Raw genomic sequence first — 26,626 nt, forward strand, 5'->3', positions numbered from 1 at the left:
ACATGCGCTTCTTGCCAAACCTTTTTGCTCTAGACCGGCCTCCAGTATAGTATACTACTTCGATCCCGTAGAGGCAAACACTGATGAGTAAACAACACGAGGCGAGCTCCGCCATGGCGACGACCACCGAAGGTCCGAAGCGCATGCCAGTGGCGCACGATCACGACATGCTCCGGCGTTAAGCTAGTTTATGTTCGGCCGGCAGTGGCGAGTGATTGATTCCGTTCCGTGACTATGAGAGAGAGGTTTGATTTCTACGTGCAAGTTGCAGGAGGAGCGGGGGGCTGGTGGTCAAAATTCGAATCGCTTGGAAGCTAGTCTGACTTTTTTTTTTTTTGGCCCTGCAACCCTTTTCTTGTGCGCACGTCTGACTACTTTTTGCCTGCATTGTCTTTGCAAGTCCCTGTTAAGCTAGGCAGCGACGGTGGAACTCTGCATAAAAATTGGATCAGTGGAGAGGAGTTCACCTGAGCTGCCGTGAGGCCCCTGCGCTAGCTGTGCGCGCGAGATAGGGCGGCGAGAAGCCATGCCGACATGTCAGCTGGGGTGCCGAAGGGCGGTAAAAACTACTGATTCCAATCAGGATGAAGCTCAGATTTACCTAAGCAGAGCACATTGCATCGTGCACTACTTATCTGGATAACACACACCGTACCCCAAATTGAAGGGGATAAGCAAAAATGGATTGTCGATTGGCGAATATAGATTGGCATCATCTGTCTTTTGGAACTCGGATCATCCAGACAGTCACCATCGCATGCCAGAACGTTACCTATGGAGCAGCCGGCAGCGAAAGAAGCTTAGATAGCCAGATACTACTACTATCTGTCAGACCGTTACCGATCGCCTGGATGTCTGTGGTATGTTGATAGAGAGCACTGAGCTTTCAGCTGTAGTGATTGGGTTGCTCGGCAGCTCTACAGTGGGAGTGGCCAACGATGCTCTACAGTGGGTTGGTCCTCGCACGCTTTTGACATCTGGCCACAAGAGGCCACTCCACCCCTGGACCAGAGCAGAGCTTGCTCACCGGAGCGAGCCACTGGCCGGCCACTGTATCGTCGTGCCATCGTGGGAGTAAATGGCGCGGTCGTCAGTGCGGCGCACCAGATTCTAGAAAAACTGCGCCAGCCACCGTGCGTGCGACGGTGAAGGTGGCGAGTGCCAGCACAAGAAGCCAACAAGGCCAGCGGACTTACTAAGCTGGGCCAAACCCGAAACTCGCCAATGCAGCCCAACCGCGGAGAGTACAGGGCCGGACCAACAACGGACGACGACCGGAGAATACAGCCCAGCTCGGTCTCTCGGCAGCAGCATGGATCAACCAAATTTGGCGGCCCAAATCCAAACTTGGCCCGCCGAACCACCCTCCGCTTCCGAACCACGGCGCCGTCATCAGGCTTGAGCCAAACAGAGGAAGCATCAGCCTGTATAGTCGGCTCATGTCAGTTCATGTATCACAATAGTGAATCAAAATGTTAAAATGGATGAGCCAAACAGAGGAAGCAAATGTGACGAAGAAACTGGACAGTACAGCATGGAGAAAGAGTTCTTACAGTCATCTGAAATCCCGAGATGATTCTTCTTTCTGACGTAGGCTATGTCTAGCAGTCCCTGGATCCACTGATGCAATGCTGCAGTGTCACTGAAATAAATCTGCCCTGAAGCTGGGCATTCAGAGACACTCCAGAGTTCGGGCAGTTTGTTCTTCAGGGTTCAGAGCGACGCTCGTAGCTGATTAGGAACAGTTCAATAGGGATGTTCCTGACGTATAAAAAAACTCCTCAAACTTTCGAAACCAACAGCTACCACTTTGAACTTTTAAGCACTTCGACACAACATAGGGGGTGTTTAGATCGCAAATGTTTATAACATTTGGAACTTTTTGCTATTGTAGCGTTTTCGTTTGTATTTGATAAATTTTATCTAATCATGGTCTAACTAGGCTTAAAAGATTTGTCTCGTGATGTACAATTAAACTGTGCAATTAGTTATTTTTTTACATACATTTACTGCTCCATGCATGTGTTCCAAAATTGATGTGATGGAGAGAGAGTGTAAAAATTTGGAACTTTGAATGCATCTAAACGGGGCCATAGTCGCCAAATAATGTGGCGCGACACGGCGACAGATTGGGTGGAGCAAGAACGGCAGCGTCGTGGCGTCACTGCAGCAAGTCATCGGCTTTAGAACTCTGTATGTTTGCACGCGTTTTGTAGGATATCTAGTCATCACGTCACGGCGACTTTCAGTCAGTCACCCCGTTCTATACGGCACGGCGAGTTTTCTAACAAGAAACATTCTTAATGGGCATTTTCTTCTTGCCGAAGACTGCTAGCTCATACTACCTGAAACCTTCGAGCAGCATTCCATCGCAAGATGATGCTGTTCTCCTCTACCCATTCCGCAGAAGCAAAGATCAGCGTACTAGCGCTCCAGCTGTTCATACTGACAACAGCAGTGGCGGCGGCAGCTCCGGTGGCGTTGCCCGGGTGCCCGGAGACCTGCGGCAACATCACCGTCCCCTACCCGTTCGGCACCCGCCCCGGCTGCTTCCGTGAAGACTTCAATCTCACATGCGAGGAGACGCCGGGCCGGCAACCGAAGCTCCTGGTGGGCGACGGCGTGGAGGTGGTCGGCATCTCTCTGCCGGAGGGCACGGTCCGTATCCACAGCAAGATGCTGGGAGTCTCGCTCCCTCTGAACACGACCTCCCTACCATTCAACGCCTCGTGGTCCGCGGGCCTGATGGCCACGGGGCAGCGCCTGGCCGTGTCGACCAAGCACAACCGGTTCGTGGCCATGGGTTGCAACCTCCTCGCCAGCCTCGTCATCGACTCCGACGCCTCCTATTCGGTCAGCCGCTACGTCAGTTTCTGCGCGGCGCTCTGCTCTGGCGACTCCGAGGTGAGCGAAACCTCGTGCTCCGGCGTCGGCTGCTGCCATACGCCGATCGCCTTGGGCCTCCCGTCATACATGGTCCAGCTCAGCGAACTGGCCGTCGAGAGTTCCGGCGTCGGCGCGTTCGGAGTCGGACTCAGAGCGCTGTTCATCGCTGACCAGGAATGGTTCAGCAGAAAGGGAGCCCGTCTGCATCGGGAATACTTCGGCAATCAACAGAGAACCATCGACACAAAGGTGATTCCGACGGTGCTGGAGTGGTGGCTGGATTCCAACCGTGACCGGGATCTGTTCGGGTGGGGACCGGATGGCTATAGCATCATATGCCTAAGCCTGAATAGCAACTTCATAGTTTATGACCGCGATGGAAGAAATTTCCGGTGCAACTGTTCCAACGGATTCGAGGGCAATCCTTACATCGCCAATGGATGCCAAGGTACTCCCGACTGAATTCACTCTTTTCTCCCCTGTATCTAATCAGCACGTCTGACACGCATCCGTCGACCTGCATTCTTATGGGGCTTTATCGCAGTTTTAGGAAACTTTTTGCTTATCGTGTAGTACTGTAGTAGCTCCGATAATAACAACAAATGTCAACTTGGTAAACCGCTGATATGAATATGAATTAAAAGAAGAAGAAGAAGCTGCTAGATGAGCCACAAGCGGCACGATCAGAGCTGCCATGGGGCACTCACGTTTTTTGAAATCCCCTTCCTTTGATCTATGTTACTTTACACCTTTACAGATATCGACGAATGCCAACATCCAGATCTTTACCCATGCCATGGGACCTGTATCAATTTGCCAGGGACATACCGGTGCTCATCAAAGAAAAACATCAGTAGCCTTCCAGGTACATGAGATTTTCTTTCAGTGCTATGCGTTTCACGTACATTTTTTTTCAGTTTCTTTGGTGCCATTGTAGTATATTTTTTTACTACAAATCCAATAAAATTAATTGTGTCACTAGTGTATTTTTAATCGGAGGGAGTATCATTTAATAGAGCATCTAGATAAAATTAATGTCAAAAAAGGAAAAAAAAGAAAACATGTACAAGAATGCAGCGTCTTTGGGAAGCAAAACCTCATGGCCGACACAAAGTAAAATCCCTTGAACACTTCTGCCATGGCGCAATTGAAGTGTTTTGAAAATTTGAGATGCAAGCCCACACGTATCCTATTGTAAATATTTGAGTTGATTTCTGCAGGTTTAATTACAATAATAGCGGTAAGTGCTGGTTTTGGCCTACTGTTTTCAGTTCTGGGTGTTGCCAAAATCAACAATAAGTTCAAGCAACGAAGGGCCAAAAAGTTGAGACAAAACTTTTTCAAGAAAAACCATGGATTGCTTCTCCAACAATTAATATCGTCAAATAAAGATATAGCTGAAAGGGCAAAGATTTTCAGCTTGGAGGAACTAGATCAAGCAACCAACAAATTTGATCAGAATCGTATCCTTGGTGGCGGAGGCCATGGCACAGTCTACAAAGGCATATTATCTGATCAACATGTCGTGGCCATCAAGAAGTCTAAAATTGTGGTTCAAAGTGAAATTGATCAGTTCATTAATGAGGTTGTTATACTTTCACAGACTAATCATAGAAATGTGGTGAAGCTCTTCGGTTGTTGCCTTGAGACAGAAGTTCCTTTACTGGTATATGAGTTTATATCAAATGGAACTTTGTCATATCATCTTCACGGACAAAATGAAAATTCTTTGTCATGGAAAGATAGACTACGAATTGCATTGGAAACTGCAAGGGCAATAGCATATCTACACTGTGCTGCTTCAAGATCAGTCTTCCATAGAGATATCAAATCTGCAAATATACTACTTACTGATATTTTAACAGCAAAGGTTTCAGATTTTGGTGCTTCAAGGTCAATATCGATAGATGAGACAGGAGTACATACAGCTATACAGGGAACTCATGGCTACCTTGATCCTGAATACTATTACACCAGTCGACTCACGGAGAAGAGTGATGTTTATAGCTTTGGTGTCATATTAGCAGAACTATTAACAAGGATCACACCCGTTTTCTCTTCTCAGTCATCAGAAAGCATGAGCCTAGCATCATACTTTGTGTCGCTGATAAGAGACAATCGCTTATCAGATATTCTAGATTCGCAAATTGTCGAAGAGGGAGGGACCGCAGATGCTGAGGTGGTTGCAAAGCTTGCAGAGGCCTGCTTAAGCTTAAAAGGTGTAGACAGGCCTACAATGAGACAAGTGGAGACAACACTTGAAGATGTGCAAAACTCAAATGTCCACCACAATTCTCATATCACAAGAGTGACTCAGAATGTTACAAAAGATCAATCATACAATGGAAGCAAAGGCAGTGAAGGAACTAGACTATACAGCTTGGAGAAAGAGTTCATACAATCATCTGAAATTCCAAGATGATTCTGCTTCTTACCATGTTGCCATCTGGTTCTTCTCTATCAATACATGCTCGGCAGTTTAATACAGCCGACCGCCTAAAAAAATGTTGCAAAGTGGTTGCCGTACACCCATGTGCAGCACAGTTGGTCGATGTAGAACAAAGAATTTACTAGTAAACAAATTCAGCTATAACCTATACTGTTAAAAACATATAGCAGTACTTAACACTTCAACAGAAAATTTCTGTAAGAACTAATATTTTGCTGTCATGTTTTACTCATTTTTAGATTAAGGAAAATCCCAGCCTTGAACATTCGCAAAAGCGAATGTCTACGGCCAATGTTTTACTCATGTAGACAACTAATGATGGGTATCCATGAATGTACATATTCTTAATTCTTCACGTTCCAGCGCTAAATTTACACCCCACATAGATCTGAAGAATTGTGAAGATTAGATACAAACATAATTGTGACATACTTTGATGGAGGCACTACTTTCTGTGATGGAAAATCTTGCACTAACAACTTTGCCAGTGTAATTCCGAATTGGATCATTGGACGAGCTCAATAATAATTCAGAACCACTCTAGGGCTTTGTCATCTTGGCAAGTGCTGAAAGTGAAGCAACTGCTTCCCCAGTGGTCAAATACAGGCAATCCGACCTGAAATGGTTTTGAGGAACATTCGCTCGCTGTATTTTCTCCATGACCTCTCCGGTTGGATTCACTAGAACAAGCTGCAAGAAATAAAAAAAGAAGTTACTTTGCCGCACAAATTTGCTTGCATCTTGTGTGAGAGAAATTGAGCTTTCAGATCTGATGAGCATACTTCCAGATCACGTTTCTCTATTGATTTCTTTATGTCAAGGAGGAACGCTATGCCACTTGTGTCAATTGCAGGAACAGCTGAAAATAATTTGTACTTTATGTTAGTGGGAACTTGAAGTAATAAAATTATTACGAGTCAGAGGCAACTGATTTGGACATGATTTCCAAAACATTACAGCAGCCCTTGCATTTTCTTTCTTTCAGTAGGGAACTAACTTAAATTATTGTTAGGTAGCTAGCACTTGGCAACTAGGAAATCAGAAATTTTTTTTCGCATGATGACAAGCTAATACAGAACTATATATAGTTTTGTCCTGTTTTTTTGAAAAAATAAAGGAAAAAAATCATAAAAGAGTTTCAATGAACATTCCAGATAGCCTAGTAAGTGAAGTTTTTTTTTATCATAGTCACAGACCTGACAGATCCAAGATTACGAAATGGAGTTCAGTTTGTTTGTTCTGCGTTGAATTTTCTTCCTCTATCCATCTTTTAATCCTGCAAATGGAAATATCAGATAGATATTTGTCAGATAGTTCACCGTGTTTATAATAATGTAAACGAAATGCTAGAATACATGATAGATATTTGTTACCTTTCGTTCAAGTAGTTGGAGTTAGCGAAGTTTATTGGTGCTTCAATTGCCAAGATTAGGATCCCAGGAACTCTTTGAGCCTCCTTGTACTGATGTAGGTCCCTGTAAATATCCGTTCCCATAATTTTCCCTTGAACTGTCATCTTTGGTCTTGTGACTTGCATTAATACCCTAAATACCGATAGGCCAACCTGGACATTTGGGAAAAAAGTGTAACTATTAACTACAGAGCAATTTAAACGGCAGCGGACTCGAACAATTAGGAACTAGATAGGATCCCCAAATGCCAAGAACAATGTGTAGGTTACCGCTATTGCAAGGCCTTCTTGGACCGAGATGAAGATGACACCGGCAAATGCACAAACACACACGAGAAAATCCATCTTGTCCATCTTCCAGATTTGGTATACAGCAGGGAAATCGATCAGGCCGATAACGGCAGCGATGATGATCGCTCCAAGGACAACGTTTGGCGTGTACACGAACAGTGGCATCAGGAACAGTAGTGTGACCATCACAGTTAGTGCCATGACCACATTCGACATGGCAGTCTTGCAGCCGGCATTGTGGTTTACAGCAGAGCGGGAGAATGCTCCTGTTGGAAAATAAGAGAATTAAGCTAGTGACCATCACAGTTAGGACTTTGCGAGGAATATAAGCAAATATTGGAAAATTATTGGGGTCCCAAAACTTTACCTGTTGTTACATAGCAGGATGTACATGAGCCCACAACGTTCATCAAACCTATAGCCATCATCTCTTTGTTTCCATCTACTTGGTAGTCCTTCAGGGAAGCGAATGTTCTACCAACTGCAATTCCTTCCTGATATGGTGAAATAAAATCGAACATCCCTTTAGTAGTGGAACAGTAATACTTGGATCAAACATTTGAAACAGCATCATGGAATATACTACTACCCCACAGATTATGTCAAGCACAATGTACGATTACGATGATAAATCATACCGTAAGGGAGAGGATCCCGGTGATAAGGCCAGTCTTCATGGTTAGGCCTAAATATGTGGGGTCAAAGAGTAGCTTGTCCCATGAGGGGCGGTTCAGACCACACTTGAGCTGGCCAATCTGCGGTGGAAAGATTCAGAAATGTATTGAGTGTCAGATAGTTGCAAACTTAAGTAGGAAAAACCAAAATCCTTTTTTTGTCCTTACAATGCTTATGCCATGATTCTGAGCTTTGAAGAGGAAAACGAGCAGGGTGGAGATGATGACAGATGCCAGGGGCGCGCATGCTGAAACCCAGAAAAGTTTTGGCCATCTCATGCTCTGCAGATGGATTGATCAAAGATTTTAACTGAGATCCTGAAATGAACTTTTATCTGACACGACAATCATTTCCAGAACAGCCAACAGGCAGCGATGTCACTTGTGCATACTCCTAACAAAGTTCCAAGCTTGCAGAAAGGATATCTAGCAATTAAAACCTGAGTAATGTGAAAGCCCTTCTGCGTGAAAATCTGGATGACAACCAAAATACATATTTGTAGCAAATTTTCACACATTATATGAACAACGTTCTGCAAGTATTCAGTCCAACTTCAAATTGTATCCAGGCACATATTACGAAACAGAGATCAAACTATGTACTAGTATGTCGGTATGCAGGAAGTGATCAATTAATCGTGTATAATCAATAGGATTATAGGAACCACAAATCAATGTGGTCTTGAGAGGCACAACACTAGCCTCTGGGATCTAGATTCAGCTATGTGTGGGCTCTATGAATTATTTCAGCAAAGCAGGTTCAGTTCGTCAGTCATTTCAAAAAGATATTTGGTTTACCGTGAAATGGCAAGTTCTCGGAAAAAAATATATTTGGTTTACCGGCGTCATAAGGCTCTTGAGTCTTGACATATCTACAGTTCTACTACTGTTAGCAGAGTATGGGTCCACCAACAGCAAACAATGGCCCACCAGCTGAGAATCTCCACTCACTTTGTTTTTCTGGTTCTGAACGCGAAGTTTTGAATTTTCTTTCTTTACCATACAAATGCATCTGCTGCTGCCAGGACCCATCAGCAGCAAGATTCCGTGGACCAAAGCTGAAAAATGACACGCAGATCCTTCCATGCACCGTCGGGCTGATGCGGACCGATCATTTCTCACCAGCATGCATTTGCAACTGCATGCATAATGCATTATTATCTTCCCTGCAGGCCCCTGGCACTACCCATTGTTCCCAGATTCTTCTGCTGCCATGGGGTAGCGTACCGTGACGAGAATCTAGCTCGGCTCAAGTCTCAAGCTAGCTAATAACGATCGGCAAGCTAGCTTAGCTCTACCTAGCTAGCACACGAGTACACGACAACACAAACACCAGCTAGTGAGCTAGCCGTCCGTTGCCGAGCAGCGCCACGTAGTCGCGTACACGCATACCAGTAGACGACAGGAGTCAACGGGAGGTACACGACAAGTAAATTAAGAAGAGATGGATCGTATGTTTACGTACCACATGCCTGGCCGCGAGCAGGAACAGAAGGAAGCACACGCCCATGAGAATCGTCTGCCACGACCACTGCGCGCATGGAGACAGACAACAAATTAGCACGCGTTGCACGCGTGTACGCGCGCTGCTGGCTTGTACTCTCGTACGTACCTCCATGGTGTGGTGGAAGACGGAGGCCATGACGGGGACGAGCCCCATCTGGGTGGTGAAGTGGGTGATGCCCAGCAGCGCCTTGAGCTGCTGCAGCGACACGATGATGGCGGCGCCGGCCATGAACCCCACAAGCGTCGCCCGCGACAGGAAGTCGATGATGAAGCCCAGGCGGAGGATGCCGAGGGAGGCCTGCACGACGCCGGCGAACAGGGTGGAGGTGAAGGCCAGCTGCAGGAACAGCAGCGGCTCGCCGGAGGGGCTCACGGCGTCGCGCAGCATGGAACCCATCACCAGGGACGCGATCGACACCGGGCCCACCGCCAGGTCGCGCGAGCTCCCCAGCACCGCGTACACCATCGGCGGCACGAAGCTCGAATCTGCATATATACTCGAGACAGTAGATAAGTTCGAATTCCAAATCCAGGTCAAACTGACCAAATTACGTATATTGAATAATAATTAGCAGAGATCATCAATTGGGTACGTACACAGGCCGATTATGGGAGGCAAGCTTGCCAGCTTCGCGTAGCTGATACCCTGCGGCGGCACCCAACAACGATGCATGCAGGAAGTAATTGATTAATACAGCAACAATACAGTTGGATCACATTCACCAGTAAAGGTGTTTAATAAATTTCCTCCAAATAAACAGGCTTAATTCCAAATCCAGATGCTGATGAAACGTGTAAGCTTCATTGACCGTGTGAAACAGCAACAGGATCATATCATCCACAGAAATGGAACCACAATCTTGTGCGTGTCATGCATGTGAAACGAAGTAATTCGAGAGAGAGGGGGAAAAGAATCGATTTTGATGCGAAGAATGCATGCAGAGAAGTAAATTAAGGAAGAGATGCGTGCCTGAGGGATGGCGAGGCTGGCAATGGTGAGGCCGGAGATGAGGTCGGACTTGAAGAGCGACAGGGAGTAGCCGGGCAGCCAGTCGAGGATGGGGAACAGGTACTTGACCGCCATGAGCCACTGCGTCCCCAGCGGCTGCCCCTTGAACCCCCGGAACGGGTCGTCGGGGAAGAAGGTCTCCTTCACCCTCGCCTTCATCTTGCTCGCGGTGCTCCGCGGCGGAGGCGGCGCCACCTTGTGCACCGCCATCGACGCGATCTCCGTCGACGTCGTCGTCATTGGAGCTGCCGCCGCCGCTCCTCCAAGCGGCCGGCTCTCATTGCCATTGCTGTGACCACCACCACCGTAGGCACCTCTCATGCCCACCATGATGTGTGTGCGAGAGAGAGGTGGTGCTTGCTTACAAGTGACAAGAGCAGGGAGCTTTAGATGGGCCTTAGATTGGTGCGTGACTCCTGCCTCCAAGTAAGATAAGGAGAGAGGCTGGCTATATCAGCTGCAAAAGAAGAAAAGCGGCACGCAACTAGGGAAAGGGAGAGAAGAGAATCAAACGCGACACAAGGGGGCAGGTTTGGTGTTCAATAATTAGACAGAGCGAGGCACATCGATCTGAATTGGCAGTTCTCCTCCTGGATGGAATCCTCAGATTTGATACCACCATCCTTGGGACAGAGAAACAACCCCCCTCCTGCACCACTTTTGCTTGCTTGCTTTAAACATCACAATTGCATGATCTCATATTGGCAAACAGGGACCCGTTCAGCAATAAATATATGTGCATCATTTGCAGCATATATAATTAAAACTCATTCACAAAATGATTTGGCCTATAAGGTGTGCTTCCTCTCGTAAATATAAGTAATTCTTGGATTTCAGCTCTGAACATCGCTATAAAATATTAGATGCATTATGAATTTAAGATGAATTGTTAATAGGTTTATCATGAAGATTTTAATATATGATCCATTTTATTTTTTTGATGCAAAATAATCCATTTTATTTTTTTATATATCATAGTCCGATACATAGCAAATGCCGCTGGCTTTAAATTTCTATCTTCTAGACTGTGTGTTTGTGATAATCTAAATTCTATAGTGCTGCACACGCTCTAGAGATGCCTAAGCCTAACCTATGGCACAGAGAATGGGAGAATTTCACGCTTGGTATGCTACGTATGCTGACATGCTGTCTAGGGGTGTGTGCCAAGGGTCAAACTATATACATGCCACTGAACATTCGACAAATTGTTACTCAAAAGAGGATATCCATAGTTCTTTGGGAACATTTGAGAACTTCAATCTCCAATACATATAGCAAAATATTTAGAATTATTCATGAGAATAATTATACTTATGGATGCATCCAATATAAAGTATAATTCTAACAATTTTTTAATAACTATGGGCATATAGTTAAATAATAGTAAAAAACTATTTTGATAAAACTTCGTCAGATTGTTGCGATCACAGGGGACTAGTTGAGATAAGGAGGAAACATGCACGATCGTCTTTAAGAAATAGCTGTAAAAGTATTGACAAACCATGCTAAGAAAGGCTGAAAAGTGGACACCGACCTAGATAAATCATTTCAGGCTTCGTTCAGCCTTTTTGTTTCAAACTCGGCGTGACTAGTCCTTACAAAAGCTACATGAATAGTGTCGGACACGTGGGTTGTAGTCAGGTTAGATTGGAACTGTCATGATCCGGGGCTTTGGTACCGTGAGTCCATGAGACCATGACACTACAATGATAGAAAATCACAACAAAAGAGTTCCCCGGTCAGATTAACATATACACATTGGACATAAACGTATTCAAGATCATACACATGATGGTGGCGCCACAAAGCCATGATTGTAACAAAAAAGAACGAGGTTGTTATTTTTTGTGAAAACTAAATACCAACAAGACTTTGGCCCTAATAAACTCAGGGTAATTACAGAGCAAAGAAAGAAGAAGAATATGCAACAAGAGACATTAAAAACCACATCATTGAAGTTACCGTTTTCCATACTTGATTAATTAGTCAGCTAAGGAGGCTTGTTAATCAATCGAGGTTGAATTCTACAACAAATATATAAGCTAGAACTGAAAAAAAAAATCACACAAACGTGGCGAGGGAGAGAATAGCATTCCTTGAGTAGTTGTAAATTCTGTTTTTTTGTTTAAGGAAAAAGAGAACATCTACATGGTGAAACTTTCCACTCTGAGAGAAATGCACAGCCCACGACAAATAGTTATTGGTTTGAAAGATCACATCATCCTGGTATATATGGTTCAATTGATATCTTTTTTAAAAAATAAAAGCAATCTTAGGGCTAGGATAATGCATGGCTTTGCCTGGTATATAGACCGCCTCATAGCTTCAATAGTTCAATCTGATCCTAAAACGGCTTAACACAACCTTTACGATAGATCATTTTCTGTAGTGTCTTAAATTCTACGATCTTCCTGTCGCAACCACAGAAAAAAGAACCACCCTAGATCCTAGGACCAAATGCTGTGCAGAATCTTGTCGAATCTTGTCCAGTGCATGCCTGTCTCCATTATATGTACATGTGTTCGTATGTCATATTGCCATTTAGTGAAGACATTGATCGAGTAGCTGTCATTCTTTGCAAGATTCCAGCAAACAGGAAAAGTGATGGATGGAGAGGATTCGCATATACATCAATAAATATGTGGCGAGCTTTAGGCGAGGGCGCTCGGCACTGTGTGAGCTAGCGTGGGTGGTGGACGTACTGGTGGTGGGGCGGCCGGCCGGATGGGCATGACCGCGCGGCCTCCGTCCACCGGATTCCGGGGTCCCATCGCATCCTGGGGTTGAAGAAGACGGCGAGGATATGAGATAAACACTAGGGGAACGAAGGAGATAAACCACAGATGATGAGAGAAGAACTAATGGATAGAAATGTAGAAACGGACGTCGAGCTTTCTTTTGCGCAGAAAGGTTTCGCTTTGGCCAGATCAGTGACTGTGAGTCCATCGCGTCTGCAGCGGCTGGGAAAGATTCCCCATTGCGCTTTAATAATTCCCTACTCGTTTTCCAAGCATGTAGACGTCTTTTTTTTTTACGAACAAAAAACTATATGTTCTTCTCAATCATGCGGCATGGTATCAGGGAAGCAGATCGTCGGCGATAGCTCGAGGTGTGGCACCACCACCTCCGAGCTCAAGCTAAGTGGCACCCTCACGGACAGGCTTCGCTCTCAGTGTAAGCAGCGGGAGTAGCCGTGGTCCACTCTACGGGGTCAGCAGGTGCGGTGAGCCGGTGACTGTGCGGAGCGCGCAGGAACAGCAGCGCGATTTGGCCTTCCTCTCCGATCCCCGGAGAAATTGAAGGCGATGAGGTGAGCCATAGATTCCGCCGCTGCCACTTGCGAGGTCGACGTCGACTTTCGAAGTAGAGCCATGGGGGTGACGCCAAAGGTTGAAGATAGGGCGACGGATTTTCCTCACGAGTCGCCGCCTATCAGGGTGCCTTTATTTCCTCTCTCGCCTTTCCTTTAATTTGCTGCCATCTGGTTCACAAGGAGAACCGTGTGGCGGTGGCGCTGAGCATGAGGTGCTCTCCGCTGTCCAATGGGCCAATAAGGTCTGGGTTTGAGGCTCGTATATATGTACTGTGTTCGTAGTTACTAGCCTTTTCGGCCCACGCTACTCTTGGGCTGCCTTCTCAAGGACGGGCCTTTCAGACTAAGTCCACCACTGTCTAGCTCACGCTTTTATGGGCCATGTTCCGGACCCCAACGGCCCAACCACTCGGGGCGTCCGGCGTGATCGTTGATTCATCATCCGTTTCCCTTTGAACAAGCACACGAGCGAACATCTCTACGTCCTGTTGCACAAATTGCATTTTTTGCGGCATGCGCAAATTGGCTACTGACGCCGACTCGGTCAAAAGAGGAGCGGTGGCCGTTCAACGAGCAGCCATCCATTCGGCAGAGATGCCTTTCAGTCCAAGGAGCAGCGGGCGCCTCTCCCGATGCTACAAAGACCTGAGCTGAGCGCCCATCCGATCTGCGCATGGCCGCCGCTCAATTCTTCACTCTCAAGCAAGCAAGGCCGTCGTCGCGCAGTAGATATCCTTCCGTGCTCTCGCACCCGGCTTCATTAATTCATCCCCTGCGTCCTCGGGAGTTCCAAGCCCAACCCAGGTAAGCATGCAGTATTACGCGACCGATTCCTACTCGGATGAGAGTCTCTTGATGCGCATCCTTCGCTTGATCGCAGGTAAGGTGGCCGGCGGCCGGCGAACCGATCGACAATAATGTCGTCCTCGGCTTCCAACGCCGCGGCCGCCGCCCCGTGGGCGGACCTCCTGCCGGAGCTCTGCGGCCTCGTCGTGGACCGCCTCGACCCCGTCAGCATCCTCCGCTTCCCAGCCGCCTGCAGGGGCTGGGCGGCGGCCTGCGAGGAGAGCCCTCGCCTGCAGTCGGGCGCGCCGGCGCTGCTCACGTCCGGCCTGGACCCCGAGGGCATTGAGGTCGAGCACGACGTGGACGCGGGCGCCTTCGGGCTCCACGACGTGTCCGCCGGCGGCAGGTCCTTCCTCGGCGAGGCCGCGGGGCTGAAGGGCCGGACCTGGATAGGTGGCAAGGACGACTGGCTGGTGACCACGGACTATGCGTGCAGCATCGAGCTCCTGAACCTCGTCACCGGCGATCGGGTTCCCCTGCCGCCCTTCGGCACCACCCAGGGAGCCAAACTCGAACTCCCGGGCTACCTCCATGTCAGGACCGGGGATCGCTGGCACAAAATCCTCAAGGTCACACTGTGCCAGACGCCGGCGCACCCGAGCGGCGGCTACCTGGCCGTCGCTCTGTTCTCCGACGGCTTGCTGGCGTTCACGGCGGCCGGAGACAAGTGCTGGACAGCGTTGAAGAACCCCGCGGCCGCCTTGCGATTGGATCTCTCCTACATGGACGCCATTGTCCTCAAGGGGAAGCTTTTCGCTGTGAACGAACGTGGGCGCATCTACTCCTGGGACATGAGCAGTGGAATTACCGAGCCGGCGGCGGTGGTGCAGGGACCGGACATCGAGATCGGTCGCCATTGCAGGCGCGGGTTCTACCTGGCCACGTCGAGCCGTGGGCAGCTTCTACTCATCTGCATCTATGGCGACACCGAGCTGCTGTTCAAGGACAGCCGCATATGCAGCAGGTTGGTGTTCAACGACATGTGGAGCTTCTACGAGCTCGGCATGTCGCTCCACGAGCTCGACGCCGGCAGCGGCTCGTGGCGGCGCGTCACGGACCTCGGGGGTGACCGCGCGCTCTTTCTGGGCGCGAACTACCCGTTCTACATCACCGCGCCGCCTGGGTCTGAGGATCTCAAGGCGAGTTGCGTCTACGTCGCGGACACGCCCTCCAGCTACGACGTGGGCATCTTTGATCTGAAGAAGAAGAAGAAGGGAGAAGACGGGTTCGTCGAGCGTCTCGCTTGCTCGCTCATGGCCGACACGCTGCAGATGCCGATGTGGTTCCGACCAACTTCACACCCTAGGCTAGTGAAGGATCAGGGCCGGTCCTGAGTTTTCGGGGAGACCCAGGGCGAAATTAAAACCCGGCGCCCTTCAATAATATTATTTTTCTAATATTTATAGATGAGAAATCATGAATGAATTGTATATGAATGATTTATATATAAAACTCAAATCCAAATATCATGCGTTCTCACTGAGTCACCAATGTCCAATAAATCGATTATCAATAACATATTGTAACGAAGGTTCAATATTGATCTCACTGTCATTCACAAGTCAAATATGAAATACCAATTAATCCAATTCCTTGAGCCGGTGCATATCAGGGCTAGCTATGGGCAAAAATTAAAAATTCCTACCTCGCTCCCTCCTCCGTTTCCTATCTTGCTTCTTGCTTGCTTGAATGCGGCCCTGCATGATGGTGACTCGGGAAGACAGGAACTGTAGGGAGATGAACTGACCGAGACCAGAGGGTCGGAGGCATGTCCGTCGGATACACGATCAATGCAAGATGATGGCCGGCATGCCTGCATGTCCGCAAATTGTGATCGGCCGCGGCGGTGAGAGGATGAACCATCGACGCGTCGCCTGCACGCTGCCTTTCCGTGACGCGCCAATCGCCTCAAAAAATAGAAATGAAATCACGAAAATCAAGGAGATGAGCAGGCTCATCGTCATACTCGGGTCCCAGTATTCGCGCTTATCAATCTACTTATACATGCTACATACGTACCTACCAGGGGGCCTTTATTTTTGGGGGCCAGGGCGGCCGCCCCTCCCCCCCCCCCGGACCGGACCTGTGAAAGATAGGTGCCCCGGGGGGGGGGTAGAGGAGTGGATGTAACATGTATAGTTGTTTTTTTTAACGAACAACACTCGACAAATGCATTTCTATTGATATAGCAGAGAAAATATAAGATTATAACCCTGGGAGGTCATAACCAGGAAAAAGAAAAAAAATACGAGAACAACACCGACGGGTTGGATTGGGACATCAACACGCGCTGGACTCAACTCAACTCAAACAACTCAGGCTGGTTGGATTGGGACGTCGACGCAAGCCACACCACTTGTTTCTACGAGACAACTCAGGCCGGTCGGATTGGAACATCGACACGGACGAGACCACTATGCTGGGCAACAGAGGCAGAAACGAAGCCTAGCCATGGCTAACAACCTTCTTCAACACATGAAGTCGCCGTCAGGTACGGCCCCGCGCCGATAGGCAAACGAGAGAAAAAGACCGCACCTCACCGAAGAAAGCCACCGCCATGAGGGACCCACCGCCGTAGTACCGCTGCCACACCACACACCATCTGATAAGGTGAAACACCAGATCCGGACCACACACAGGCTGCCTCGTAGTCGCCACTGCAATAACACAACGCGCGAGGGCCTCGCCACACCCGGTGTTGGACTCCACCTCGCTTGTTGCCTTGCCGAAGACACCACTCGCGGGGGCCTCGCCACGCTCGCCTCAGTACTCCGGGTCGCAAATCCATTTACTAGGTCGCCGTCAACAAGATGAATAGTGTTGCCCTGTTTCCAAGAACCCCATCAAAACAGCCGAGCCGCACCCTCCGGACGACAGCATCTCGTTGCACCACCCGTACACAACATTGGTCGCTACCACGTGGGCTCGGCAACCCCCTTCGAGCCTACCATCTGCACCAGCCACCTTGCCGCGTCGCCAGCAGAAGCCACCCATGACCAACGGCGACACCGACAATGCCACAAGCCGAGATGGGTCTCTTCAAATGACGCCTCCAAGGAGGTGACGACACCAAAAAGCGCCGCAGTCGCTTGTCCATAAGCGGATAGGGTTTTCAGCTAAAGAACTCTATGCAACAGGGATGGGCTCCAAGATGGCACCCCCAATGGGGAAAATGACGCCCTAGGACGCCGTCGCCATCACCACCAGCAGGAACGTCGGCGAGGCTTTCACCCGAAGAATCCCATCCCTGGTTGCAACACTCAGCCCGGCATTTCATGAACGCAGCCACGGAAGCCCTCCCGAGTGCAGCACCGCCGCTGTGCCTCCTCAAGCTGCGGCCAGCTCATTGCTTCACGCATCCTTGGCCGCCGGTGCCCATGCAGACGTTGCCGCCCCAAGCTCCACACCGGCCGCTGCCGCGCTTGGCCATCACGCCCGTCGCCAGACCGTCGGTCCTTGTACCCAGCTTCACGCCGGCCACCACCACGGGCCGCGCCACCTCCGGATGCAGCTGCAACCCGACGCCGCCACCGCCCGTCGCGCGGCACCTGTCTTGCTGCCTGCCACCGTGCGCCACCGCGCCAGCACTCTAGGCGACGTCCATCTCCACAGCGCCCGTGGACGCACCTGCCCCCACTCCACGCTCCCGCCGGCCAGCAAGGCCCTCAGCGACCATGGCGAAGAGGGCGCCCTCCTAATGCGATGGGACCTGTAGTCTGTAGATCCAGCACTGTGGCCACCGGATCCGGTCGCCCGCGCCGCCACAGCCTACCCTGCTGGCGGTTCCTTCCGCCCGTTTGTAGCGGCCGCCCCTGCCAAAACAAAGGGAAGGGGAAGAGGCTGCCCCGCCGCCGCCGTCCTTGCTGGCCGTGCGGGCTTCCGGCGGCGCAGCGCTGGGAGGGGGAGGAAGGTGGAGGCGGCGGCGAGTTGGGGGTCGCCCGCATCGCCCACGCGGGGACGACGCGGGGAACGTGTTAGATCTCCTTTTGTTTAACATGTATACTTGTATACCATTAGTAAACATAAATGACATTCAAGATTGCATTCGTGCATTCAAAAGTTTGAACATTTCGTTATGCAATTCTTTAGCTATGTACAACTCTATGGGGTTAAATGGAAAATTTTATCTTGAAAGTTACATGTATATCGTTGTAACTGTAAGTGTATCCATCGATCCGTGCTCAGTATGTGCTATTAATTTGTTTTTGAGGGACACGAGTAGAAATTCGACAAGACACTCGTATAGGTAGCAATTACTCTATGACCGTATTGTTGAACCAATTGAATGCTGCGAGATAGTAGGCTTCTAAGCGAGATAATGATCAGCAGAGATAAGAGATCAGAAACAAAAAGAGACGATAGCCTCATAATACGCTAGTCTATGCCTGCTAACGACGCCAACTGAATCTCTGTCAGCGGTTAGCGGCGAACTGACACCGATTCAGTCAAGACTCGAGAGGTGGTCCGATCCTTGGGCAAACATGCAGCCATTCGGTAGAGACAACCGGCGGTTCATCGTCTCTCCAAGCAAGGCCGCCTTTCCGATGCTACAAATACGCGAGCGCCCGGTCCGATCAGGGCACGGCCCAACTCTAAAGCAACGCCGCCGTCCCCGCCGTAATCTTCCCAGGTATGCATGTCCGAAATCAACTCGATCTCCAACTCCCCTGAGGTTCCAACTCCAAAGCGGTTGTTGACTTTGTACCCTCTTAAGTAGTTGCTCACTACCGTGCATTGTGATCGCAGGTGGTGGTGGTCGGCCGCCGGCGTATCGACGATGTCTTCGGCTTCCAACGACGAGGTCGTCGCCCCATGGGCCGACCTCCTGCCGGAATTGTGCGACCACGTCCTGGACCACCTCGACGCCGTCAGCGCGATCCGCTTTCCTGCCGCCTCCACGGCCTGGGCCGCCGCTTCCAGGATGACTCCTCGCCTGCGGTCAGGCACGCCCACGCTGCTCACGTCTGGCCTGGACCCTGACGGCTACGACGTTGAGTACGACGTGGAGGCGGGCACCTTCGGGCTCCACGACGTCGCCGGCGGTAAGTCCTTCTACGGCGAGGCCCAGTGGTTGAAGAACCGGACCTGGATCGGCGGGAAGGACGATTGGCTGGTGACCACGGACTTGAGGTGCAGCGTCGAGCTCCTCAATCCCATCACCGGCAACCGCGTCCCCTTGCCGTCCTTCACCACTATCCGGAGTCTCGAAGTGGCGGACTACTATGAACTCCACGTCGCTGTCAACAATCGGCTCCACCTTTTCCAGCAGGTCAAACTGTGCCAGACGCCGGCGCACCCGAACGGCCACCTGGCCGTCGCTCTCTTCTCCAGTGGTCCTTTGGGCTTGCTAGCGTTCACGGCGCACGGCGACGAGGGCTGGACGCCATTGGTGAACCCCGCGGGAGTACACTATCTCAAGTACACGGATGCCACTGTCCACGACGGGAAGGTTGTCGCTGTGGCCGAATCTGGGGACATCTACTCCTGGGACATGATGGACGGCACAACTACGGAACCCACACTGCTGCCGCGACCGGAGATCCACCACGTCAGCTACGACCTCAGGCGTGGGTTCTACCTCGCCGCTTCGAGCGGCGGCCAGCTTCAGGTGGTCTGCATGTACGGCCACGGCGACGTCAAGGACAAGCGCAGGAGGAGGATCGTGTTCAAGGACCAGTGGAGCTTCTTCGCGCGCCACGTCTCGCTGCACGAGCTCGACGCGGCCACCGGCGCGTGGCGCCGCCTCAGGGACCTCGGCGGTGACCGCGCCCTCTTCGTGGGTGGAAACTACCCGTTCTACGCCACCGTGCCACCCGGCGGCTCCGACGATCTCCAGGCAGATTGCGTCTACGTCGCGGACTTGCTCGGCTGTGATGCTGCCTTCTTCGATCTGAAGTTGGGAGACGACCACATGTACGACTTTGAGTGCCGGCTTAGTTATCCGGCCATGGGTGACTCCTTGCAAATGCCGATGTGGTTCCGGCCAACTGCATACCCTATTGCACAAGTGCCCGTAGAAGAGCGGCAAACAATATAAACCTCGTAATAATAGTAAATGATATTTTGAATCTATCTTCGGTTATGTAATAATCTTGGCGATGCATGACATAACCAATTTACATGGATAAATTCATCCTGAAAAGTATTTTGTGCTTGTAATTTTTATCTCATAATGAATATTTGTAACTCTATAAATTTGTATGGGTGAATTGGATAATATTGACCTCACGATTTTCTTTTACGCCGATTCCATGAATTGATATGAAAAAATTCGGCTAGTATGACTTCCTTTTGGTAACTTGTATTTCATCTTGGCTATGTATGACTATTGTATTTATGATCGAATCGATAAGAATGCATTGGGCTACTATACTTTTTTACAATCTTTTATCTCATCGCAAAAGCACCTTTTTGTAATATTCATCTTTTCGCAGATATGTAAAGTTAATCTTCATGTATGCAATTTTTTTTGAACATGCAAGGACGAGCTCATGACTGGTGAGTCGTGACCATAGCGCTCCATCCACTTCCCAGCGCCGGCTACCTGTCCAAGAGCGAAAGTAGACAGCCTCGACCGCTGTATCTGATCAATCAAGATAAGTTTACTACTGCTCCAGACAAGCCGGTCACGCCGGCCGAGTCGATTTCTGGGACATGGGCAGTGAAACCAAGATTGCGCCGTGGTGCTGGTGCCTGCACCGGAGATTCAGAGCAGCCGCTAGCTCCGACTGAACGGGTTCAAGTTCATCATCTCGCCGGGCGGTGGCAAGCTTCTGCCGGTTAACACGTAGCCACACCACACCGAACACCACGAAACATCCATGCCAGCATCATCTTTCTCCACAAGACGCTTTGACGCTCTCATCGATGGCTTTGTGCCGCTTGCATCTGCCTGACAACCCAGCCTCGCTGGATAGTTATAGACCCCGATGTGGTTCCGGACAAAATGCCTCATTGGAAGTGTTTGTAGTAGACTAGAACGAGAATTTTACGCATGCCTTATTATGTATAACTTCACTTGTAATTGTATGAAACTAATCTCATTCTGTATGTTACACTATTACATTCTGTATGAAACGAATCTTATTATATATAACTTCACTTGTAATTCCAAATTCATGTATGAAACTAATATCATTCTGTATGTTTCACTATTACATTCTGATTCGACATTAGGGGGAAAGTAGCAATGGAAATGAAATGTATGATACAATCATAAATATTCATGGAAGTTCAATCTCCTATTGAGATATTTCTCCACCCGAAAAAAAAGTGGTATGCCTCGTTTACACAGGTAGAGTAGACTGGAGTGATGTATCAGCAAAAACAACATCAAATACTTGTCTTATTTAATGTCTCCAGAGAAAAAGCAGCACCAGGGCGAGTTTCTGATACTGCTGGGTGTGATGTTAGTATGTACAGTACCCATAAGTGTAGGCATACCAGGTATACCAAGGCCCAAATCTGCGCCTTCGGATTCCGCCTCAAGAATATATGCCCTGCTGAGAAAATCAAATCGAGCTGTCGGATAGCGGTTCCCAGCTGCTGCTGCCCAGCTCTTATCCTGTCACGAAGCTTTGGTGAATATGATTCTTGCCAGGCACCAGCTTCGATGTCTATTCTTGATGAGCTTGTAGAAGCCGTCGATGAGGCGCTATTGTCGAGCAATCTCGAGACTGCCTGTAGATGATGGATAGTGTTACTCTCCTCGCATACAATTGTACTTGGGTAAACTTACTAGGGCTGTCAAAATCTTATAAAGTGACTTAGATACAACGGATCTACATATACCTCGATTCTCATCAACAGAGCTGCCTTCTCTGAAGATAGGGACTCAACCTGAAAATAGAAAGAGAATATTTGAACGAACCTATGAATACTTGTAGTGTAGCCAAACATCTGGATAATAGCACTGCAGCCAATATATACCAACAACCAGTATCACTATGTGAACAATAGTGTTTATTCTCAAACATCTGGATAGTGGCACTGTAGCCAATAGATACCAACAGCCAGCATGACAATATGAATAGCAACATTTATTTTCAAATAGTAAAATCTTTAATGTTAGGTGTCATTATTTATTATTGATAACAAGGATTGTTTTTCAAACTTGATCACAGGAAGTTTATAACTTCCCTAACTCCATTATAATACCAATGAAGGAGGGAAGGGGATGCCAACTGTTTCTGTCAGTAGAAAATTAGGCAAGATTCTATCCAAACACAATAGCTTAATCATGTTTTCACTTTAAAGACTCATGCTGCTCCAAAAACAAGGTAACCAAGCCACAAGATGGGGTGTACTTAAGGAATGGACCTGCATTTGCTTCTGAATCAGACGATCAGTTAGTTGATCAAGCCTCTTCTTGAGTTCGATTTCCACCTCTGTAGGGTGAACCATGTTTCTTCTAGTGAGCTCAATACTTTCTTCAATCTTCCTTGCCTATGGATAAAAGAATGGCCTCAGTCCAGATAATTGGTTAACATAACTATTAGCTGCAGCACAGAGTGTAAATATGCAAATCTCTTGTACAAAGGAGACTCAGTCCTACACACCAGAACCTAAGGCTTGAGATATTCAAGAAATCGCAACACATGCACAATTAGTTTATTTGGAGAAAAGTAAATAACATGGATGCCTTTAGTCCCTTGCTTCCAGGTTGTAATATATTTCCTTATCTATTTCATCAATCAACAATATAATGTATTAGAGAAGAAACATGTGCTCAGAAGCAAATAATGAAATAAGGGCAAAAGGATATTATTATGTGTGCCCCAAAACCAAGTAAAGTGGGACAAGTTAAAAACAGTGAACCAGTCGAAGCTCAGTTCTATGTTATATAACAGTACAATGACAAACACTATGGAAGATCAATAAACCAGATTAATACTGATAAGATCCAATTGACCACATAATTATAAAAGGAACTCCTGATCAAGATTATAATTTGCATACGAGAACTAATGACTACAGTTGTTCTTAGGAGAACCTACCTTGTCCTTCAGGCTCACAATTCTATCACATGTCAGAGTGTATTCTGCATCAATAATTTCCTCCTCCAGCTTGAACCTTCTCAAAGATTCTATCTAGACAAAAGTTAACTAATATTACAAATTGATAAGGCAAGATATTTTTTCTAGGAGTCAATAGTTCTACTAGAAAGACTCGAGGAAATAGTGTATCTGTCGTGCGGAATAAGGACAAAGAACAAATGTAAGTTGATTGCTTACTTCATCAACTGGAGGGGTGCTTGTCTTTTGTATCTTTGCTAGCTTTCTTTTGTATTCTGTTCATGGAATAATAACAAAGGTCACATACTGAAAAGAAATAGATGTTGGGGCAAAAAAGAATGGCATTCAATAAAACCAACAGTCTCATACTTAAGTCAGTTCAAAAAGACAAGAACATGAATCAGCTTAATATACCATTGGCACTAAAATTAAATTAGAGTGCTTAAATCACTGGAAACTAAAAACCAGAGAGCCCCATAAAAAAGTCATTGTCAACTTACTGTCTACAGCAAGCGTCTTCGTTTCAATTTCCTCTCGAAGCTGGGCAACTTGATCTACCTAGTCAAATACCAAGAATAAACAGTTTTGAATTATTGACAGTGCACTCTGTTACTTGTGAAACATTTATGAAGTATGAATCCCATTTAACTCATTATTAGAAGTTGTTATGTTAGGGACCCTTACTCCAGTAACAGGAAGGCAACAATATACAGCAAATTGCATTGTGCACAGAACTCTAGACTAACCTACTATTCTGATTCCAGAATGTATCAAGTATGTCCAGTGGTAGAATTTTGGAGCAGATGTTATTATCCCTATTTATTATGCACAGTGCAGTTTCTCCAAGTTTAGAGGGGAAGAATAAAGCTACACTGTTCAACTATCTATGCACCACATCTGTTGTTACCATAAAACAGGGCTGTCAACATATTTTTCATTGTTTCTTAAGCCTAAAAACACAATGCACGAAAATGAAGTAAAAAAGAAGACATACTTGAACTTCCAGATTCCATTGTTCCCTGGCAAGCGATTTTGCAAGCTCCGCATTTGTGACCTGCGAAATCCTTCGGTAAGAGCATTGCTAAGACTTGTGACAAGGGGAAAACTATTTTCCACCACAACAGTCAAAGGCTCTGTATAATGCACTATCTGCAGAGTATGACATAAAAATGGCAAGGGGGGAGGGGGGACAGAGTCGGTAGACAGCGATATACCTCAAGTCTAGCCAAACTAGCAAGGGCTTCCATTCTAGTGCTGTGATGTCTCTGTTTCTCCATCTCCACTGCTTCCATTGTTTCAATCATACTAGTCTGCAACTCTGAAGCCTGAAAATGTTTGAGAAAAATTCTTTTAAAGAATCGTCACTTTCTGAACCATCTCACCAGGATAGAAATGATTCTGCATATGAACACTGAGCAGCTGACTCTGCCTGGCCAAAGACAGTTGTGGACTGCATTGTCAGGACTCAAGATCAACATAAAGTTCCATACTTCCATAACCAGTGCAATAATCGAGCTGTATGATTTTGTGCTCAAATGCAGTATTGCAAACACATCGAAGCAAAGGATAATACACTTTACATAACAAACAAACAGAATGCAATGTATTACTAACTCAACTGTCATGTAAATCACAAGAACAGAGTTTACAATATGCGAGCTATAGGAACAGTTTTTCTCGCTCTGTTCACAGCTGCGCGGAGTATGTCATAAATTTAGCAACCTCTCAAAATCACAAGCAACATAAAATCAGCATGGCGCAGACTCACCTCCTGCGCTTGCTCCTTCTCACGCTCGGCGAGCAGCTTCTCAAGGCCGGCTTTCTCCCCCTCGAGCCTCGCAACAGCCTCCTCTCGCTCGGCGATCGCGCGTGCAGCCATGGCCGCGAGCCGCTCAGCCCGCCGCCGTCTCCTCTCCTCCTCCCTCCGTCTCTCCTCCTCCGAATCCTCCGAATCATCGCTCCCTGACCCATCCGATTCATCATCGCTCCCGCTCCCGCTCTCAGACGCGCCGCCCTTGCCGTCCCCGCGATCCCCGCGATCCCCACGATCCCCTTCCGGCTTCACCTCTACCGGCGGCCCACCACCGGCTTGATCCTGCAACGCGAGCACCGCAGCCGCGGACGCGGAGCGGCGGGGCGCGGGGGAAGGCGGGGAGGGGCGCTTCGCGGCGGGGCGGAGGCCGAGGGAGGGGCGCGGGGCGGCCGCCGGCGGCCTGCGCGCGGGCGGCCCGTCGAGGAAGGCGTCGGCGGAGGGGGAGGGGTGCAGCGCGGCGAGGTCGGAGGCGGAGGGGGACTTGCCGAGGGACTCCGCCGCCTGCTGGTCGATCTGAAGCGCAAGAGGAGTGTGTAAGAGTCAGAAGATATGGAGTGAGGAGGAGGGGTTGAGGCGGCGAGGTATGAACGGAAGGTGGCCTTGCCTGATGGAGGAGGGTCTCGGCGGCTTTGAGCTTGGAGGAGATCCACCCCGCCATGGCGCGGCGGCGCGGCGAACGGAGGGGACGCGGCGCGTGATGGTTGGACTGAACGCCGCCCCGCGGGTTGGTTGGTGACTGACGTGATGGGCCCCGCCCAACCGCCGCAGGGGGTGTGGCAACTGGCAAGACCTGAAAATGGGCCGGGCCGCAAGACCTATGAGGGGTTTGCTGAGTTGGTCCGCGCTTTGTTGGATCGTGAGCAAATGATACAGCTGTGGAGACAGCAAAGAACGTATTCTATGGCAAGAAACTACGTAGAGACTAGAGTAACTTCAGCAATAAACCTCAAATGATAAGACAGAGGGGCTGCCTCCATCATTTGAGGGCCTAATTTTTAACACAACTCCGGCAACATTAGCGTTGATTAGGATCAAGCCAAATTTGGTTTATTCCTAACTACTACCTCCGTCCTAAATTATAATTCGTTTTGGCATCTCTGGATACTTATATTTTGCTATGCATCTAGATGTACCCAATGTCTACGTGTATAGCAAAAACTATGTATCTAATAAAGCCAAAGCTAAAACGAATTGTAATTCGGGACGGAGGGAGTATTTCCAAAACAGAGGGAGAAGGAAAAGGTAAGCACTGAATTATTTCATACATGAAGTTACCATGCTTTTGGATACTGTTTTTTTTTTAACAGGTTGGGCAGTTGCTCTGCCTTTTCATTGGTCATAGAGTCAGAGAAAAATACAGCGCACTTAGCATGAGCTAAGTAAGAAAAACAAGAAAGCATAGAAAAAACTACCA

At 48.3% G+C, this 26,626-nt stretch overlaps 5 protein-coding genes across 5 annotated transcripts; 3 read left to right on the forward strand and 2 right to left on the reverse strand.

Annotated features, from left to right (window-relative positions):
- Positions 1–2,324: 2,324 nt before the first annotated feature.
- On the forward strand, positions 2,325–5,400 carry LOC112898744 (wall-associated receptor kinase-like 8). Its single transcript, XM_025967025.1, has 3 exons — positions 2,325–3,334; positions 3,644–3,751; positions 4,107–5,400. The coding sequence occupies exons 1-3, from the start codon at positions 2,377–2,379 to the stop codon at positions 5,306–5,308; spliced, it is 2,268 nt and encodes a 755-aa protein (XP_025822810.1). The 5' UTR covers positions 2,325–2,376; the 3' UTR covers positions 5,309–5,400.
- A 127-nt stretch (positions 5,401–5,527) lies between these two features.
- On the reverse strand, positions 5,528–10,813 carry LOC112898745 (probable sulfate transporter 3.3). The gene is made up of 12 exons (XM_025967026.1): positions 10,188–10,813; positions 9,815–9,863; positions 9,324–9,703; positions 9,177–9,242; positions 7,880–7,993; positions 7,676–7,792; positions 7,405–7,531; positions 7,017–7,303; positions 6,709–6,899; positions 6,532–6,611; positions 6,118–6,194; positions 5,528–6,025 (listed from the first exon to the last, which is right to left on the reverse strand). The coding sequence occupies exons 1-12, from the start codon at positions 10,554–10,556 to the stop codon at positions 5,876–5,878; spliced, it is 2,007 nt and encodes a 668-aa protein (XP_025822811.1). The 5' UTR covers positions 10,557–10,813; the 3' UTR covers positions 5,528–5,875.
- Positions 10,814–14,456: 3,643 nt separating this feature from the next.
- LOC112900890 lies at positions 14,457–15,719 on the forward strand. The gene has a single exon (XM_025969669.1). It carries the CDS (start codon positions 14,457–14,459, stop codon positions 15,717–15,719), a length of 1,263 nt encoding a protein of 420 aa, XP_025825454.1.
- A 3,443-nt stretch (positions 15,720–19,162) lies between these two features.
- LOC112900891 lies at positions 19,163–20,422 on the forward strand. The gene has a single exon (XM_025969670.1). It carries the CDS (start codon positions 19,163–19,165, stop codon positions 20,420–20,422), a length of 1,260 nt encoding a protein of 419 aa, XP_025825455.1.
- Positions 20,423–21,482: 1,060 nt separating this feature from the next.
- On the reverse strand, positions 21,483–25,979 carry LOC112901613 (golgin candidate 2-like). The gene is made up of 10 exons (XM_025970563.1): positions 25,817–25,979; positions 25,168–25,725; positions 24,614–24,724; positions 24,394–24,453; positions 23,900–23,957; positions 23,619–23,674; positions 23,382–23,474; positions 22,705–22,830; positions 22,177–22,224; positions 21,483–22,065 (listed from the first exon to the last, which is right to left on the reverse strand). Exons 1-10 carry the CDS (start codon positions 25,868–25,870, stop codon positions 21,718–21,720), a joined length of 1,512 nt encoding a protein of 503 aa, XP_025826348.1. The 5' UTR covers positions 25,871–25,979; the 3' UTR covers positions 21,483–21,717.
- Positions 25,980–26,626: the final 647 nt, after the last annotated feature.

The sequence above is a fragment of the Panicum hallii genome, chromosome 7 (assembly GCF_002211085.1).
Source record: "Panicum hallii strain FIL2 chromosome 7, PHallii_v3.1, whole genome shotgun sequence".
NCBI lineage: Eukaryota > Viridiplantae > Streptophyta > Magnoliopsida > Poales > Poaceae > Panicum > Panicum hallii.

Coding starts and splice junctions, on each gene's coding strand:
- LOC112898745 (XM_025967026.1), bottom strand. CDS start 10,556: ATGGTGGGCATGAGAGGTGCCTACGGTGGTGGTGGTCACAGCAATGGC. Junction 9,243..9,323: donor TCTTCCACCACACCATGGAG/GTACGTACGAGA, acceptor CCATGCGCGCAG/TGGTCGTGGCAGACGATTCT. Junction 7,793..7,879: donor AGAATCATGGCATAAGCATT/GTAAGGACAAAA, acceptor TTTCCACCGCAG/ATTGGCCAGCTCAAGTGTGG.
- LOC112900890 (XM_025969669.1), top strand. CDS start 14,457: ATGTCGTCCTCGGCTTCCAACGCCGCGGCCGCCGCCCCGTGGGCGGAC.
- LOC112900891 (XM_025969670.1), top strand. CDS start 19,163: ATGTCTTCGGCTTCCAACGACGAGGTCGTCGCCCCATGGGCCGACCTC.
- LOC112901613 (XM_025970563.1), bottom strand. CDS start 25,870: ATGGCGGGGTGGATCTCCTCCAAGCTCAAAGCCGCCGAGACCCTCCTC. Junction 23,958..24,393: donor AATGGAATCTGGAAGTTCAA/GTATGTCTTCTT, acceptor GTATTTGACTAG/GTAGATCAAGTTGCCCAGCT. Junction 23,475..23,618: donor GCACCCCTCCAGTTGATGAA/GTAAGCAATCAA, acceptor ACTTTTGTCTAG/ATAGAATCTTTGAGAAGGTT.
- LOC112898744 (XM_025967025.1), top strand. CDS start 2,377: ATGATGCTGTTCTCCTCTACCCATTCCGCAGAAGCAAAGATCAGCGTA. Junction 3,335..3,643: donor CATCGCCAATGGATGCCAAG/GTACTCCCGACT, acceptor ACACCTTTACAG/ATATCGACGAATGCCAACAT. Junction 3,752..4,106: donor AAACATCAGTAGCCTTCCAG/GTACATGAGATT, acceptor TGATTTCTGCAG/GTTTAATTACAATAATAGCG.